General features: G+C 36.1%; 2 protein-coding genes across 5 annotated transcripts; both read left to right on the forward strand.

The window, feature by feature from the left end:
- The first annotated feature begins 428 nt into the window (after window positions 1–428).
- On the forward strand, window positions 429–11627 carry dab2 (DAB adaptor protein 2). Of its 4 annotated transcripts, none has more exons than XM_052107795.1 (15): window positions 429–654; window positions 3626–3888; window positions 4382–4521; window positions 4684–4782; window positions 4894–5025; window positions 5234–5317; window positions 5747–5773; window positions 5859–5909; window positions 6035–6097; window positions 8324–8368; window positions 8812–8947; window positions 9120–9761; window positions 9855–10030; window positions 10135–10232; window positions 11439–11627. In XM_052107795.1, the coding sequence occupies exons 2-14, from the start codon at window positions 3750–3752 to the stop codon at window positions 10207–10209; spliced, it is 1809 nt and encodes a 602-aa protein (XP_051963755.1). In that variant the 5' UTR covers window positions 429–654; window positions 3626–3749; the 3' UTR covers window positions 10210–10232; window positions 11439–11627. The 4 variants fall into 4 exon arrangements, with proteins under 4 accessions (XP_051963755.1, XP_051963739.1, XP_051963764.1 ...); XM_052107779.1 differs by having other exon boundaries at window positions 3620–3888; window positions 11439–11626; XM_052107786.1 differs by lacking the exon at window positions 429–654 and adding an exon at window positions 2543–2582 and having other exon boundaries at window positions 3620–3888.
- A 158-nt stretch (window positions 11628–11785) lies between these two features.
- Window positions 11786–15648, forward strand: hspb15 (heat shock protein, alpha-crystallin-related, b15). Its single transcript, XM_052107814.1, has 3 exons — window positions 11786–13184; window positions 13341–13404; window positions 14096–15648. The coding sequence occupies exons 1-3, from the start codon at window positions 12818–12820 to the stop codon at window positions 14253–14255; spliced, it is 591 nt and encodes a 196-aa protein (XP_051963774.1). The 5' UTR covers window positions 11786–12817; the 3' UTR covers window positions 14256–15648.
- The last annotated feature ends 3385 nt before the right edge of the window (window positions 15649–19033 follow it).

Here is a 19033-nt window from a genome sequence, read left to right on the forward strand (position 1 = left end):
AGGCACACCACTGCATGCATAACCCTTTAATAATAACCAGCCCATTGACTTTTTTTAATCCCTCTTTAGTTTCATAAGCATTTTATTTACCCTTGTGTATGGCAGCAGTGTCAGCAGAGGAAGGGTAGCAAGGAAGGAAGGATGGACAAAAGAATGCATTTTCAGACATGTTCCAGTGTAAGGAAAAAGCCATCTGCACATTGCATTTAGTTTATGTGAATGTACGAAACAATTCCAATTAATTTCTTATTTGACATATTTGAGCATAATAAATGAACGCAGTGCGTGAGCATAAGCCCGTGCCTTGGATTTCAGTTGCTGTAATTAATAGTGTTTATTAACACAAAGTTGCTTTCGCATTACATCAGAACAGGTGTTCTTACGTAGTTAACTAAGATAACGCAGTAGGCATAAAGGTTATAAAGGTAGAGTTAAGTTGGGTTAATCGCGGTACCTGTGGGAGGCGCTCGAGTCTCGATCAGTTTGGCACCAAGTCCTCAGCAGGATCAACTTCAGGAGGCTGAGGACTGCCCGTCTGGAGCAAGCTGGTGATTTGGGTTCAACACTCATTCAAACTGTCCATAGTGCTCGTCTGTACAATTATAGGTTTGCTATCAGTGTTCCAGGTATGGAGTTCAAGAATGCATAATTGCGGTAAGTGAATGAATCGGTGGCACTCCATCCTCGAATATTATTAACCCTATCTAAGTGGCGTGTGTGTACTGTTGTTTATTATTTAAAAATAGCCTTACCTGTAAGTTCGGCGTAACTTTGTATCATTCTTATCGGGGGAACATAATGTGATGATTGGGGAAAAGGTAAGGAAATTTTATGAAACGGGATTTAATTGGCCTATAAAATTGAAATGACTGTCAGCAGGTGTTGAAATTAATTTAAACTTAACTGCGTGTCCTACTTATGCATAGGCCTACTTTAAATTATGTTGTCACGTGCATATTAGTTTTGAGTGCCCAATTTAGGGATTTCAAACACTTCGCAAGAGTTACTGGCCAAAATAAAACTTATATATTACTTGTATATTAAACGGGCAATTAAGGGGAACCTAAAATCAAATAAAATGTAGGTTTTTCCTGAATGCTCACAGTTATGGTCTACAACGGACCGTGCATGAAGTGAAATTTAGAAGGAAATTTAACAGCACGTGGTGATTGAGATTTAATGCAGAATGTCAGAACCAGCAAAAATGATACATAAGATGCTTTGGCATGAACATTGGTATATATTTTTTAATCTGTTATTCCTCGTTTTTTTTGTTCCTGTTAGTACTCAAAGTAAAGGTATAAGTAATGTATTGAACCTCATAATAGTCTTTTTGTTAGGAAGAGGACATTTTGTGCATGGTTAACATGGGTTAATGTATCACTTTACTGGTCTTATATACTTGTAAGGATGCTGATGTAGAATTATTGCCCCCGTTTATGAACTCTCTCAACTGTTGCTGAATCCTCTGTTTTAATGAAACGTAACTGTTGTGACTTTGGGCTCTACTCGAGTTACTTAACAGCCAGGGCTGTGAGACAAGTCCTCATAAGAATATAAACAAGCCATTACATGGGTTAATTGGTTGCATTTTTATTTTTGAAGATTCAAAAGCACTAATTTCTGTATAATGTACTGAGTGGCTTCAGTGACGAGATTATACTGATTCATTTTTTTTTTTTTTTTTTACTTTTATGACAATTTTATTGTGTGGTTGAGTGGAAAAAAAAAATCATGCAGGTTGCACTTGTCACCCTTTTTATGGTTGATGATTTCACATTCCATGACCCTGGCCACTGGGCAATAATTAGAATTATATTACAGCAATCCTGCCACTGTTTTCCGCTCTTGATAACAAGGCACTGTAATCCAAACTCCGCTGATAAGCTCTGTTTATATTTCTACTAGTATTGCTTTGCATGTCTTTTTTTTTTTTCTTCTTCAGTTTAATGTTGTCAGCTGTTGAGCACCATAAAAAGCACCATTTAGACTCTTAAAATAATGTATTATTTGCTAATGATTTGCCATTATTTTATTTATACATTTATGCATTCTGATTATAATTTATATAGAATATGCCTATGTAAACTGTCTTAGTTTTTTATTGGGAAAGACAAAAAAGAAGCAAGCTACTCAAGGGCATTTTATGACTCTGTCATATGACCTAATAGAATGTGGGGTTAATGATAACTTGAATGCTGCAAATAAATTGAAGTATGGCTTGCATCTCTGTGCTGCCACTAATAAAAATATTTTCAGCTCCATTTTGGACCGTTTTTGTCCCCGCTGCTTTTGGCAGCTGCCCTGTTGCAATTATGTACATTTGTAAGTGTATTAGCATCAGATAATCTCAGTATCTCAGACAGATTTTCTTTCCAAATCCAAACAGGGAAAAATAGTTTTGGATAAATACTTGGAGGACATTAAGAACCATGGGGTGGGAGCTGTGTTGTAGGGCTGAAGAGCTGCTAGAATAAAATTAACCCATTTTAATTGCTCAAACTTTGATCTGTCCACCTTTGCTCTTTCCACTTTTTACTGAGAAATACACAGTTAAACAACATCTATAGGCTGCTCATAAGGTATGTCTTTCAGACATTTAACTAAATCTTACCTTATTTGCCTTTTATTGAATAGGACACTGTTTGAGTTTAACAGACTGACCTGCAGAAGTTTATCAATCTGTTGAGTGATCCTGGATGAGCAGTGTTACTGTGTAACATCAATTGAATCTAATCTTTTGTTAGTTGGGCAGCATTTCCTTTTGGCATCTGAAAGAAGTCTGATAAAGATTGATTCATGCATTATATATCTCACACAGCCACATGCATTGCAGAGTTTTGTTTTCTATGTGGGGAGTTCACATTTATGTCTAAAATTAGGAATTGAAGCATTTATATTTTAACTGATGCTTAAGTTTTGGATCCAGTGTGGAAAATTACATTATGCTTAATAGAAAATATGGGGATTAGGTGTAGAAATGGAAGTGAGAGATTCCTTTACAGAATTTTGTGCCGCCTTATTATATGGCAACTTGCCAAAGAAATGCATGGACATGATACATTATTTAATTATCTTCCTTTTAGATTATCATAAAGCTTCCACTAAGAAAAATAGTCCATTACAACTTGGGGAAAACCATCAGCCTGCTTTAGCAACAATGTGAACACCACAACAATATTCGTTTATATAATTAATGACCAATTCCAAGTTACTTTTTCTTTTGACAAGTTAGGTAAGGTATTTAGTACGAAACCCACTGAGACCATTTTGACTAAAGTCAGTAACCATTTTGAGTCGCAAGATGGTGCCAATTCTATGATGAGAGACTGCTGTGAAAAGAAAACCATATGCTCAGAAAGACATAAAATTAGCCATGGACAATTGGACATGTTGCCATGGACAATTATGCTAATTATACGTTTAGTGGTCATATATGTAAATATTTAAACGGTCCATGCAGCAATTGACTGATCAGAATAAACTATTGAAGAGAGCTGTGTAATAGACGCTTATACATGTGACTAAAACATGGCCAAAATAGATACTGGAAATGTATTTTTGATTTAATGTTTTGAACTACCCATTTTCTGTTGTCTCGTCTTCCCTACCTGTCTAGGTGCAGTGCTGAGAATGTGTGGTTGCTGAATATCCTACCTGATTGCCCTGGTTGTCCTCTGTTTTTGTGCCTCTTTGGCTCAGTTTTGCCCTTTCTTTAGCTCTCATTCTCCTGTAACAAAGCACCCATAATGTCACAGCCATCTGATGCTGAGCCCGTCCCAGTTGTAACTGCTGCCTCAGCAGAACCCTCCACTGAACCAACATCCTCCACCTCAACACCTGTTGCACCTGTGACCAAGGCTGCATTCTGGAAGGAGAGGAAAAAAGGTACTGTAAAACCTCTCTCTCTCTTTTAGGGCTGTTGCATTTTATTATTTTGACAAGTAATCAAGCATTCTGAAAGACATGATTTCATAACAGTGCTTGCATAATGTTATGCAGTTGTGTTTGCCTAAAATGTGTTCATTAGCCCAAATTTGGATTTGTACTCTTAGTTTAAATAATGATAGTGAAACGCAGATAACTAGTGACCAAGCGAAATTATTATAGCTGACAGACATTTTGGCTGCTACATCATTTAGGCCTGTTTTGCACATATTACGTCAGACAGTGTGGACTGTGTCTCCTCTGGCATATTGTTAATTTGTTGAAAGCTGTAGTGTAATTGGGGATCAAATAATGGAATTAAATTGAGTAATTTTGTCAGCCCTTCTCTTTATTTCTTTTATTTTTTTATATCAGGTTGAAGTTGCCTACAGCAAACATGTCAATCTTTTTTTTTTTTTTTTTCTTTTTGTAAACTTTCCCTTTCCCTCCACAGTCCCAGAGAAGACTGATGACTTCCTGCTGGCCAGGTTTCAGGGTGATGGAGTGAGGTATAAAGCCAAGCTTATTGGTGTGGATGATGTCCCAGAAGCCAGAGGGGATAAAATGTGTCAGGATTCCATGATGAAACTAAAGGTGAAAATCAAAAATGGCTACCTCCTCTGCTGTGAATTTTGATTGGTTCACAATGTTGAGATTGCAAGGCAGTCTTTGACTGTCTCTAAAGCTAATGGCACTAGCAATTTCTTCAGTGCCCCAGTTTTTACTCATTGATTTAGTGTTTACTTATGTTTACAGGGCATGGCAATAGCTGCTCGTTCTCAAGGCAAGCACAAGCAAAGAATCTGGGTGAAAATCTCTCTTACAGGAATCAAAATTGTGGATGAGAAAACTGGGGTTAGTAAATTACATGGATGCATACATTATTGAACTAAAAATAAGGTTCCTTTTATTGTTTGATTTCTTTTTGCCAGGTTCTCATTTTGTCTGTGTCTGTGTCTCTGTCAGGTTATAGAGCATGAACATGTGGTGAATAAGATCTCATTCATCGCTCGTGATGTCACCGATAACCGGGCATTTGGATATGTGTGTGGCGCAGAGGGACAGCACCAGTTCTTTGCTATTAAGACCACTCAGCAGGTCTTAGTTTGTTCATGTGACACAAAAAAGGCCAATAACAAATCTACACAGATGACAAATCATGCATATTTAAGGCTCTGCATGCAGTGATTGTGAATTCTATTTAAATCCAATGTTTATTCGAATATGAATTTTTTTATTATTATTTATTTATTATTTGTATCCAAGGTGTAAGCAGAGTATTCATACTCTTCTGCCTTTCCCACAGGCTGAGCCTCTGGTCATTGATTTGAAGGACATATTTCAGCTGATCTTCAACATGAAGAAGAAAGAGGAGGAGGCTGCAATGAAGGTGCTGGAGATGGTTTTAATGCTTTCTGATAAAAGTAGGATTTTCTGACTTGATGTTTACAAGTACATTTAGTCATTCACCTTTATCCAAAACAACTGAAAACATAAGTATCAATATGAATTGTTACATTTAATAAAATAAAAGCATTTGCTTGCATTTTTTAAACATTTGACCATCTTCAGAACATTTAAATAATCTCTCCACCCCACTTCGGTGATTCAGATGGCGTATTCACATTATTAGGTAGATCTCTTTTTAATTTACTTGTATATTTACATTAAGAGTTTTTTTTATTTATGTATCCAATTTATTTTCTAAATGAAAAGCAAATAGTTGTCATTATAGTAGGAGGAAAAAAGACTCCTATCCCTAAATTATATACTGTTTTTCATTCTTTATAAATGACTGAAATCATTGCTTCCTTTGCAGGGTGAAGCAAATGGTTCAGCGATCAAGGTGGGTATAAGCAGTTTTGGCCTGTGTTTCAATATTTAAAAATGTATAGCTTTAATATTAATCTTTCATTATTTTCTATCATTAGAATGGTAGTGATGCTTTACTCACCCTGGATGACAAAGAAAATGCTGTGAAGGTAAGTGCACGCTACTTTAAAAAATTTGTACTATAGATCAAATTGGTTGTATAAAAATCTAATCAAACACATGACTCTGCAATCCTCACAACATAGTTGTCATGTTTTGTATGCATTTCTCTCAGACTGTGGAGCAGATGGACCTGTTCGGAGATATGTCCACACCACCAGACATTCACACTCCTACGGTAATGATCACTATTCAGCGTATACTTTTAAGTTTGGATATTATTTTAAAAATATCCAAAGACTTTCACTTTTGAATGTATAAAGAGTTTGCCTTGATAAATACTAAACATTAAATTTTTTCCTACCTTTGACTGACATTATACAACTTTAGGCTAATTTTCTTCATGTATGCTAGATGCTCATCTGCCAAAGCATCCATCAGATCTTATTTATCATTTAAGAGGCATTTGTATATGCTGTTGTTAATGTAAAAAAAAAAAAGGATCATAAAATGCTGCATTACTGCTCATAATGATTACAATGATTACATTTAAAATGCAAGAGTCCCATTGGCCAGAAGATGGCACCCAAACCTAAAAAAATGGGATGAAAGCGCATCCTGTTACTGGTGTTTGAGACACTTTTTATTGGATATGTTCATGTTACAGATGCAGAACTTTGGACATCATTTCTTTAAAAATTCCTATATCTAAGAATTTTCTAACTATCTGACTATTTTATCGAAGTATGATTCAATCTACCTCTCACCTTTTTTTTTTTTTTTTTTTTTTCTTTCATGTTTCCCTTTCTTTTGTATGTCCCCCTAAAATCAGCCTGACAGTGTTCTGCTGCTTGACTTTGCTGTTGTGATTGATGGCAATCAAGTCACCACTAAAGGAAATCTGTTCTCCTTGTACCCACCTGCCATCAGCAATACACCAGCTGACAGACCCTTTTCATCCACATCAGATCTTTTTCCTAGTCCAGATCTCATTAGTGAAGATCCATTTTCTCCCATCAAAGATCAGTCAGTTTCCATGTATTCTTCCAGTAAAGAGTCAGGTTTTAATAGTTCCATCTTGTATGGGCCAGACTCTGAGCTAAGCCAGAGAGGAAACATCTCTCTAAACAGTCAGCAATTAAATGATCTATTTGATATCCAGTTGCCACATAATAGTTCAAATGCACAAGTAAACAAGCTTCTTTTAAGCGATCTGATTGCCAAAAGCAAAGCCCACTTTAGCCCACCCATTTTAAATGGATTTTACAAATTAGGTCCACCTTTCCAGCAAACTCCTCTCCCGTGTAATGGATTAAGCAAATCAGTGCTCATGTTTGAAACCTCACCCATCAATAATGGCAAAACCTTGCAACCCACTGCCCAAAATGGAGGGTTAATAGCCCTTTGTCCCCCGCCTCAAAGCTTGAAGTCTGGATGCATGCGAAGGAGAGAGAAGGTGAACATTTGTGATGAGAAACTCCTCATGGGAGTTGTCAGTTGGTATTACTATACAGTCAAATGCTGAGAGAGACTACAAGGACTGTGCTGTGCAGGCATAAACAAAACAATCAGTGTTACAGTGAATCAAGGCTGGCTAAATCATCCTTTTGTTAACATTAACTTTTGACCAGGATCTTCATGTAAAAATGTGCATAATGTATGTTTTTGAGTGGTATTACAAGACAAGTACTCTAAAGGATGGTTTAAAAATTATGGTTGAGAAAGTCCTTGTAGGCTGTCTCCTAGTACTGATATTAGTCAATATGGGTGTAGTTTGGTTTGGGGGAAGGTGTTTGGTGTTTACAGGTGGTTTTCAGCACACAGAAACTACCACATTACTAAACTTGTTTTAAAGGGATAGGTCACCCAAAAATTGCAATTTTCATTTACTCACTTTTTGTGGTGGTCACAACTCTTGTGGTGTTCCAAACACTTATGATTTATTTTCCTCTGTGAAACACAAAGGGAGATGTTGAGCAGCATGTTAGTATGATTTACTATTCGCTTCCATTTCTTATTTTTTCATGGAGTGGAAAATGGAGGGGTGGTGGTGGTGGTGGTGGTGGTGGTAGTGGACTAAAGCACATAACTGGTAATCAGAAAGTCGCTGGTTCGATCCCCTCAGCCACAACCATTGTGTCCTTGAACAGACACTTAACTCCAGGTTGCTTCGGGGGGATTGTCCCTTTAATAAGTGCACTGTAAGTTGCTTTGTATAAAAAGCATCTAATGTAAATGTCATTCTGCCTAACATTTCCTTTTGTTTTCTACTGAAGAAAGACATATGGGTTCAGAACAACATGAGGGTTAGCAAATGATGACAATTTTCATTTTGGGTGAACTATCCCTATAAGGGACATGGTATTATTGTACTTTTGCTATAAGAGTGTCTTAAATTGGTAATGTGCATTTTGATGATTAAGAACTGCATCAAGTAATGCCAATAATTTTTTCTCTTCTGAAGAACACAGAAGCTGGATACATATTCGGCATGCATCTAAATGAAAAGGTTCCTTTACAAGCCTTCTAAATAATAGAAAAAAATATTTAATGTTTGTATAGTGGTAGATGGACACAATGTCATAGAATTGCCATGACTAACCACATGCTTTACTAAACAATTGCATGCTCATTGTCTGTTCACTGGCACTTCTAAGAAACACAATTATTTTGAAATTGCACTAAAACACTTTACGTTTTCTTGTTCCTCCAATAAATTGCAGGGTAAGTATTTGACCGTCAACAATCCACCAAGGGATTTATTTATTAATTTTTGTCTTGATCCACAATTGAGTATTAATGTAAAAGTTGTTTCTGTTTTAGTTTTTTTTTTTTTTTTTTTTACTTGTATACCATTTTATCATAATTTCGTAAATTTTTTTAAATCTCAAGTGGCAGTATAATTATTTGCAGATTAAAAATAAACGTTTTAAATAATATTTCCCTTCACAGTCACCTGGAAATAACCTGATTGGAGCTGACCTCTTCGCTCCACCAACCCAGAATGAGTCTCTTCCCTCAAACCAAAATACCTCCATTCCAGCTGACCTATTTAACACCACACCAGCCTCCACCATCAATGCTCTTGGTATAACTGAAAAGGCTGATCTAATTTTTTTTTTTATACTGAGCCAAGTTGCAGTGCTACAGTTTGTTGAGACATATGTTAATTGCTTTATGACTCATATTATTTTCTGTTACTGAAAGTAAGCTTGTGATTTTTGTAGTATGCGTATTAAATGTTATTTGGTGTTCTATAGGTTCATTGGCTCTGGGCCCTGCTTCTGTCACTCAAACTCCTGGAACAGCCCCATCTCCATGGGGTCAGACACCCACAAGGTTTCCTCAGGGTGGTGTTCCTCAAGTTACAGTTCCAGGGACACTGCCAAAACCGTTCCCTCAAACATCTGCCTTCGCAGGCCTGCCTGCACCTTCATGGGGGCCACAAGGAGCTTCACCTTTTGGTCCACCAGCTGCCACACAAGCCTGGGGCCAACCAGGAACAGCAGCTCCTGTTGCGGCCTGTCCTGCCTCTGGTCCTATGGCCAGTCCATTCCAACCAAATCAATTCCCTACCATGATGCCTCCTAGTGCAATGATGGGTGGGCAGCAGGGTGCCTTTGTTCCCCCTCGTCCTCCACCCCGTCCCCCAGTGAAAGGAGAACCACCAGCAGTCAAAAGTGCCTTCACAGCATTGGACCCCCTTGGGGAGAAGGAGAAGAAAACTGGGAAAGACATGTTCAAAGATTTCCAGATGGTCAAGCCCCAGAAAGCTGAACAAGGAACTGACCCAAGCACCAATGGCTCCTTTGACCAGTACTTTTCCAGTAAGGTTGGCTTGGCTCAGGAGGTGGCAGACCATGATGACTTTGACATTAACCAAATCTCAGTTAGCGCAAATGGTATACATTTATAAGCTGTAACTTATGGTTTAAGGCATACAACATGGCAATACTGATGCAGTTTGATAATGACATCAATCATCTTGTTTCCAGGGCCATCCAAACTTGCTCCTCTGGGTCTGACCCTGGCCCCAACAGCAGGGCTTTTCGATGTTGCCTTCTCTCCTAATCCAGCCTCTGCAACTTCAAACCCAACTCTTGCAGCAGGCTTGAACCTTTTTGATGAAACTTTTGGAAATGACCCTTTTGGTTCACCACCCCTGAATACAGTATGTGCATAGTTCTGTTAAATTCTGTAATGGTTGTTGTTTTACATGTGAAATTTGGGGTTGTTTTTATTTTATACGTGATTTCCTTTGCTCGTCTGTCACAGAGTACTCCAGCTACTCAGTCTGCTGTGTCTGCAGATGCTTTTGGAGACCCTTTTGGGGAAAATCCATTTGCCTGAGGAGCTTCTCCTTAGCACATCTGGTGAGAAACACTGCACACACGTGTTTTCTCCACTATCTAAAATCCTGAAACCTCACCAAAGGGAGGTTTTGTCCAATATGGTTCACTTTTGGGTACTTAACCTTTTATACTCTGCAGGATGTTTGGGCTGCCACCTGAAAGTTTTCACAATCAAATTTAAAAGCTCTCTGTTCACACATGCAGTGGACTAATTTCATAAAAGTGGTCCCATTTTACAGATAACCCCTATATTTGAAGAAATTATTGCAATTATTAATAAATAACATTGTATACGTTTTAAATTTTTATGATAAACCTTTATGATAAACCTTTCCTTTTTTTCGTGTCTAATGTTAAAAGCATGCCATTTCAGTTGTATGCTCATGTGTTCATCACATTATACTGATCAGAAATGTAGGTGGTGCTCTAACACATTTTAGCCCTCACCCATTGACAAGTCATTTTTTGTGTGCTGGGAGCTTCCACATTGTTTTGTTGAATATATTGGCCTCTGAGTTGTCTAGAAGCCCAATCTAGGTGTCAATGGAAAGCTTGAGTATCCCAGCTGTTCATCTAAAGATTTTGCTGATGATTTGTTTATCCTACTTTTTCTATCGGACTTCATATTTTGTTTTAAGTTGTATTGACTCAATATGATTTTTCACCAAAGCAAGCCAAGAAACAAGTAAACCAGTAATTTAACTAATTTTAGCTAGCAACCTAAGGTAAGATTTGATATAATGTTTGAAGATATTTGGGGCTTACAGATCAGTGATCAGCACAGAAAAGAGATGTTTGCATTTTATGCCTTACTGAAATAAAATGTCGCTGTGATATTTTTGAAAATAATTAAAACCTGTGGTATTATGGCAAAAAGATAGACAATACAGCCACCTTTCTGATAATGGGAGCTTTCATTTGATATAAATGACTTGTCCATGTACGTGCTATGTAAAGGACTTTTATATTCCACCAGCTAGTCCGTAGAGTTTTAAGAGGATAACACGCGCACATAAATATTTCCTAAGGAGTAAAAATCATATTGGTATGTGAACATTTGCCTGAAAATCATAGCTGTTTCTGTTTAAGCTATCAAGTATTAGAATTGGAATTTTAATTTTATTTTTTTTATTCATGCAATACCTTTATATTTTATAAAAGTATTTTTCTTTTTCCATTTCAGTACATTTAGCTTTGTCAAATAACCTGTTCATGCTTTTATTTCAGTACATTCCCATTGCTCTAGTGCTGCAGAGCCAGAGGACCACACAAGCACTGTAGAGTTGATATCTGCATTCCACTTCATAAAGTGTGCACATTAAAATCTTTTTCTTGTATTTTCTGCTCTACTGTTATCATTCCCATTTTATATCTACTGAAACACCCTCTCTCTGTGTGCCTTTATAACTGATCACAGATCAGTCTTTCTCAAACTCAAAGCAAATCCATTCATCAAGATAATTGATAAGGTAATTGATTGAAGTAGGTTTCTGATAAGTGTGATTTAGATGTACACTATTTTTCTGTATACAAGTATCCTAAGCATTTATGAAAAAGTAAAATGCTTTATCCAAATTATTTGTCATTAAAGAAAATGAATTATTTTGTGGCTTATTTCTGTAATATTTAAAAAATTCTCGATACACCCAGAAAAAGGTCAGTTTTGGATGGCAATATGCACTTCATTTGACTGAATGGCAGTCTGAATTTGTATACACACAAACCTTAATAGTGATTAAGGCTATTTAGAGAAAGTTCACAGCTTTCTTTAGGGATGCATTGAAACTTTGACTACCTAAATGTTATAAATGGGTATTTTTGGTTTTTGGCCATAAGGAAAACAAAGGCAGAAAATCTTGGCTGAAATCTTTAACAGAAACTTACTTTATAATCCGACATCAGAAACATTAACATGGAAAAAAAGACAATCATTTAATGTGCAATTATCCTGGTTTAATTCAATTTAATTATAAATGCAGACTGATGATAACAATATATTTATCTCTTTTTAAAGTAGCATAGTATGGATTACCACAAGTGTATTTGGACTCGTCCCTCAAAATTCGCACTTAGAATGGAAGTGAATGGAGCCAGTTATATAACTCGTATTGAACCCGGGATATTACTTTAACTGGTTCAAATAGTTGTTTACAGAATTGAGGAACTCTCTAGGGCTGATATAAAGGCTGTGAGCACAAACTGTTGTCCAACAAATTTTAGTTACTGTGGTAAAAGAAAGCGCACCAAGACGTGACCAGACTACAGAGGCCCCTAATAAAACAACACTATTGCCAGTGTGCCTATTGTCATTTGCCAAGAATTTGCCATTAGCCCTTTAGATTTATTTATGCAGACAGGATGGCATCATTCTGTGTATGTCAGACTGTAACACTGGGGTGAAAGACTTGCCCAGCATCTTTGTTGATGTTTGGGACTGGATAACTGGACATTTGGGATGGAGGCTATATAGACAAGCAGCTTATAAAAGATTGTGAGTAGCATATTCCTGTAGCTTTTTGCAGGTTGACAAATCAGATTTTGATTGGTTGTTTATAGGTGCTTGCTCAAAATCTCAAAAGTTTTCACTTTTGAAATTCACTTTAATTATGGCTCGTCCCTTGTTTCATCGTAATGGTTGCTGGGACCCTCTCCAGGGCATGACACAAATACAATTTTTTGACCAAAACACCAGCTGCCCCTGTTTCCTTGAACCTGATGAGGTTAGCTGGATTTATTCAGCCAGGAAAAGATTGGGCACATCTACATGGCCAGGATCTATGTACGTGCCTCTATTTAGCTCATTGTGTATGGAGATTCCACCTACATCATTTACTGGATCCAAAGGACCAGTTTCCGATGCCATGTGTGAAAACACAAAAGGGCACCAAAACTGGAAAGTCTGTCTAAATGTTAATCCATTTTCTTCTGAGGAGATTAGCATCAAAACCATGGAGGGATATTTGGAGATAAAAGGTAAGAAGAGTAATATGTTTGGGTTTATTTAACATGAAGATGTAAAATGATGATGCACTGCATATTTATGTACAAAAATATCAGCCTTTGCATTGATATTATGGATTTTCCAGAGTTTTTAATGATTTGCCTCTTAATGTCTGTTTTCTTTAATAGGTAATCGTGAGGAAAGGCAGGGAAATCATAGATTAATCTCCAGAAGCTTTACAAGAAAATACAAGTAAACTTTGTTTATCTTTTATTTTGTGTTATTATTCTTACATCTTACAATTTGTTCTTAACTTTTTTAAAGGTGCACTCAGTGAGTTTTGCCTCATTAAAAAAGTTTTACTTCTGAAGAAATTAAATGCAATTTTGAAACAAATATAAAATCATGAACATTCACATGTGATGAAGACTCCAGTCATAACAGTAACCTTATAAAAGCTGTTTTATTCAACATGGAAAGGGTCCCCTCATGGGGGCTGCCATGTTGAGATCACATGACCAGCCATATACTACTTGCTTTATTTTAGTAACTGCCCTGTGATTGGACACTTTCACTCATGGATTAAATGAATCAAGGCTGACTGTGAATAGTGAATTTCTTCAATGGCATCTGTAACAGAAATCTATTGCATTTAAATAATGCTGCATCCATGCTCTCAGGGGTCAGTGTAAATCCAAGACGACTCAAAAATTTACTGAGTGCACCTGTAAATATGACAAGAAAAACACATCAAACAATACTTTATCTCTCCAAACTGAAATTACAGTAAAAGAAAATGATGCTGATTTAAACAGAATAATTTTGCATGTACATTTAAATACATCTCATAATTACAGCTCCGTGGAATGTAGGGCATTACTTCATCATTACTCATGCCTGGATTCATTTGTGTGTGTGTGTGTGTGTGTGTGTGATTCGTTAGGCTTCCAGTTGACTTAGACCTAAAACAGATCAGCTCCATGCTGTCTCCAGATGGTACTCTCTCAGTGGAGGCCCCATTACCAGGCTCTAATGTCAGTCTCCCTGAAGAGATTGTCATCCCTATTCACATTATGGAAAAACAGGACTTACCGGCAAAGTAACTCACAGTTATCAGTTGTGCAAATGATTAATATTCAAAGTAATTTATGTGTTTTGTGAAACAATTAATAAAATGGAAAGATCATAAACTTTTATTTTCGACTGCTAACATTAGAAATATTTATAAATACTATTTTTGCAACAGACTATGTATAGTATCATAAATCATAACCCAATTACAAACATTACTGCATACAGTAGTGTAATTTTTGTGCTTTATACAGAATGTTCTATGTTTTTGTTTTTTCTCATGCTGATTTATAAATGTTCAAAGATGACTGATCAAAAGCAACAGGTAAGTACTAAGGAGCTAAAGAATGACTAGAGGTTCCCCAGTCTTATGAATACATGTGAAAACGCTTCAGAGTTGGGATAATATTGAGTAATGTCGTTACAATGCTGTTGTTTTTTAAGACTAGAGTTTAGAATGGTGACATCCGTCAAAATAAACAGCAGCAAAATCTAATACCAAATATAAATAATTTTTAATAGATAGATAGATAGATAGATACTTCTCTTTTAATTGCATTATTGTCTAAATCTAAAGAGCTTCAGGTCACTTCCTCTAGGTGGTGTTGGTGCTCAACATTATTGTTGACACCAGATGCTCTGTACTCTCCCCCACTGAGCAAACTGCTGACACAGGCAGTTATGAAACCAACGCCTTCTTTGGTTTCCTACTTGAGCTGATCAGAAGTATGCACAAGTTTTCCCTTACCTTCTTAGTAATACCTTGACTATTTTTGAACATGTTCCACATATTTCATCACCTTTCTCTGGATCAGTCATCAGATGGCAGGTCTCAGTTACACTAAGCATGTTAAAGAAGGACAATGAGTTTGTAAATGATCAAGAATTTTGCTTATGCTTTTACTCTTGTATGATTTAATTGAGAATGCTGTTCTCAGCTATGTAATATGAGTTGGACAGCTGACTTATCCTCTATTATATAAATACTAGAGATGACCATGTGTGCCGTTTCAGAATTATTAGCCATGTTTGTGTTTTTTCTCCATATAAGATTTTTTGCAATGCTTCAACAACAACAACAACGACAACAAAAAGTAACAGGATGTGTTTTTGTGTGTTATCAGAAAGATTAATAAGCATCTGGCACTAGGCTGTTATATTATTATCCTATACATTTATTAGAAGTTTCCATTCTAGGAGTTTCTAATATTTAGCCTATCATGTGTTATTAGAAACTACTCAAGACAATGTGTGTCATATCATTGTTAGATTAGAGTTTCTTGATTTCTGACTTGTATGTCTTTAGAAAAATATAAAAGTTATTTGTACTGCAAAGTATTTGTTGCTTGTAGCACTAAACAGCTTCTTCTCCTTCAGTTGTTAATGTCTCATTATGTTCTCTTGATTATTTTACATCATAATAAAATGGCGATCTGTTTGAACAGATAATCAAGTAGTGTAAAAATCGAATTTAATAACTGACAATTCGATTTTCTGTATTTCCTGAAACAGTTAGTCAATTAAGTCAAGAATGTCCAACCACCAGTAAAGAATCTATTGTATTTTACAAAGGCTTAACCTATTAAAATTCTTATATGATTGCTGTCAGTGTATGCCAGATTTAGTTGAGGGTTGGAACTGGTCCTGTAAATATACTCAGTGGAACTGCCAATTGGCAGGATCATCTAACTTACAAAGAGCACGGGACATGCCAAAAATATGGTCCACACTATCTCCAATTACATTACAACTGTCAAGCTCTCCAGGAAGATAGGGAGTGTTGAAATGTTGAGAATGCCTGCAAGCTCAGCAGGGGCCACTCTCCTCCGTGGTGTAGTGACCAATTAAAGATTTACGGTACAGTAAAAGTCAAAGAGTTTGTAGTCTCTCAACTTGTTCACAATTAAATGTTCTATCGTCAGTATAAATGTGGAAAGAAAAAAACATATATATTTTTTTCTACTCAGGAATACATACAGTAATTCACATGTATGGTATGGTGTTTATAGTGCAGTTTCACCTAATACACATTTTAAGTACACAATGGTCATAATAAAGTGCCCTACATGATCTTCGGTTGTTGTAGCTCATCCGCCTCAGGGTTCGATGTGTTGTGCATTCTGAGATGCTATTCTGCTCACTACAATTTTACAGAGTGGTTATCTGTGTTACTGTAGCCTTTGTGTCAGCTCAAACCAGTCTGGCATTTCTCCATTGACCTCTCTCAACAAGGTGTTTCCATCAGCAGAATTGATGCTCACATTATGTTTTTTTTGTTTTTGCCACCATTCTGAGGAAACTCTAGTCTAGAAACTGTTGTGTGTGAAAATCCCAGGAGATCAGCAGTTACAGAAATACTCGAACCAGCCCATCTGGCACCAACAATCAGAGCATGAAATCACTGAGATCACATTTTTCCCCATTCTGATGTTTGATGACAACATTATCTGAAGCTCCTGACCTGTATCAGAATGATATTATGCATTGCACTGCTGCCAAACGATTGGCTGATAAGATAATTGCACAAATATGTAGGTGTACAGGTCATCCTAATAAAGTGCACAGTGGGTGTATGTTAAGGATAAAAAAATCAGATATGAAAGCAATAGTCACTTAAAAATAGTGTAAGGTACCACATTTAGTAAATAAATATTTTAACGCAAGGAAATCCCTTTCCTCCATACCGCTTAGAATGGAGTCTTTGGTTTTGAATTCGAATGATATGAAGATAGAAGTTTATAACGTTTGGCATTCTCTGCAGGCGGGCCAAATTAGCAGCAGTAGGGACATTTTGTTTCATTGTGTTTCTAACATGGGCATTTTGACATGGAGACAAATGACTAGACAAAATATAACACATTTCAAATAAACAAATACACATCTCTACATAAAAATACACAGTAAACAAAGAAAATAAATGTATATAAATGTGCTACATTCCAGGTACACTTATCAACAGTAATCGGTTGCAATATTATCATTATTTATTATTATTATATTTACTTTTTTTTCCTGCCATGCTGCAAAACTGACATTTTTGGGTTATCTTTTGATTTGAATATGTCTAGCCTCACCGTGTAACACTTTTATGTACTTCCTACAGCCCTAACCCACTTAAAGACTATGCATGCTAAGAATGCACAGGGCTTAAAGCCACATGCACTTGCCCTGTTGTAAAAACAGACAAATGTTATGCTAGTGTTGATGTCTGTTTTCTGGGCAGATAATAACATAATCATAATGTGTAAGATTTACACTACCAGTAAAAAGTTTGGAAACACCAATTAATTTGTTATTATTACTTTTCCTTCACATTTTGGAATAAAAGTAAAGTAATCAAAACTGTAAAATAACACATGAAATTATGGGAATTTTAGTGTCCAAAAATTGTAAATCAAAACCTTGCTAAAATTTTGCATTTTAGCTTCTTCAAAGTAGCCACCCATTGTCTTGTTTACAGCTGTGTCCTCTCTTGACATTCTTGCTTTTTAAACAGTCTTGGAGTTGTTGGCTGCTTTTTTGTTACTATCCTGTCCAGGGGATATTTTTTATTTGTTTTGCACAATCCAACAAAAGAACATTAATATACCCCAGAACAGATTAAGTGCAGGGAGTATCATAAGGAGATAATGCAATATTGAAATGTAATATTGTCACTTCAAAGTTTCTATGAACGGCCATGACATTGCTGATTGTAATATTCTTCCAGTTTGACTTAACTTTTTGTAAGTATAGATTTGAATATTTAATCCGACATTTTCCAGCACTTGTTTTCTCCATAAATTTCAAGACATAAGTTAAAGAACTTACATCTTTTAAATGTCTTAATACTATTACCTACGAACCTTGAAACCACCAAACCCTGTAATCTAGTAGTGATGATGCTGCAAGTCAAGCAGTTCTACAAATGTCTCCTTGACATTTAACACAATTAAGAACTAATCTATGTGTGACTAATCCAGTGCTGGTTTCAGATGCACTGATGTAACATAATACATCTGTTGACATTACGCATGCTCTAAGGAAGTGTTGAATGTCTTTTATGCTGTAATTAATCAGTGACATTGTGATAAATGTATCACATTTTTTTATTGTGTGCCTGTGTCACTTTTCTCTGTCCAAGACAAAACAATGAAACAAATTATCAATCAAATTGGCTCATAAATTAAGATGTTGTGTTTAACCTTTTGATTAAATATATTCTGGAAGAAAATTAGTATGCATTTAGAAATAGTATGCTTTCTATTTACATCTGAATGATTGCCAGCACCAAGTTTCAACTGATCGATTCCTTGACTCACAATTGTGTCACATCTGACATTAGTTGGCCATATTTAATTTCTGCTTGGCTAGCAGAACAAATCCAATATAAGGAGGTATGGATAAGCCCTTGAGACTGTTGAGGTGACAGACAAGATTGTGGTGAGAAATTCATTTTCTTTAATTATGCTTTATTGTCTGATAGCCACTGATGATTACATTTCCAACAGATGTTGATTAGATTGAGATGAAAATAGAGAAAGAGGTGACATGAGACTAAATAATATTTTGGATGTATAAAAGCAAGCCTTTTCAGTATTTTATATCTAGATATATGGGAAGAGAGACATTATCTGAAAAGAAATTAATTATGTATTGTGTAACATTTGAAATGTACTACAGGTCTGCTGGCAAAAACCTCATCACTCGTGGGAAGGTAGAAAGGTAAATTTTATCACTGTTTATGTTGGATTTTTTATTTATTTTTAGGTTTCATCTGTTCCATGGATGGTTTTCAATTATTAATATGTTTTATCTTTATTTGTGGTAG

The sequence above is a fragment of the Xyrauchen texanus genome, chromosome 3 (genome assembly GCF_025860055.1).
Source record: "Xyrauchen texanus isolate HMW12.3.18 chromosome 3, RBS_HiC_50CHRs, whole genome shotgun sequence".
Taxonomy (NCBI): domain Eukaryota; kingdom Metazoa; phylum Chordata; class Actinopteri; order Cypriniformes; family Catostomidae; genus Xyrauchen; species Xyrauchen texanus.

Bases quoted from the DNA above. Each gene is read 5' to 3' on its own strand.
- dab2 (XM_052107795.1), top strand. From the start codon at position 3,750: ATGTCACAGCCATCTGATGCTGAGCCCGTCCCAGTTGTAACTGCTGCC. The intron at 4,522-4,683 runs GTGAAAATCAAA...TTATGTTTACAG, and splicing joins ATTCCATGATGAAACTAAAG to GGCATGGCAATAGCTGCTCG. The intron at 5,910-6,034 runs GTAAGTGCACGC...CATTTCTCTCAG, and splicing joins ACAAAGAAAATGCTGTGAAG to ACTGTGGAGCAGATGGACCT.
- hspb15 (XM_052107814.1), top strand. From the start codon at position 12,818: ATGGCTCGTCCCTTGTTTCATCGTAATGGTTGCTGGGACCCTCTCCAG. The intron at 13,185-13,340 runs GTAAGAAGAGTA...TTTCTTTAATAG, and splicing joins GGGATATTTGGAGATAAAAG to GTAATCGTGAGGAAAGGCAG. The intron at 13,405-14,095 runs GTAAACTTTGTT...GTGATTCGTTAG, and splicing joins AGCTTTACAAGAAAATACAA to GCTTCCAGTTGACTTAGACC.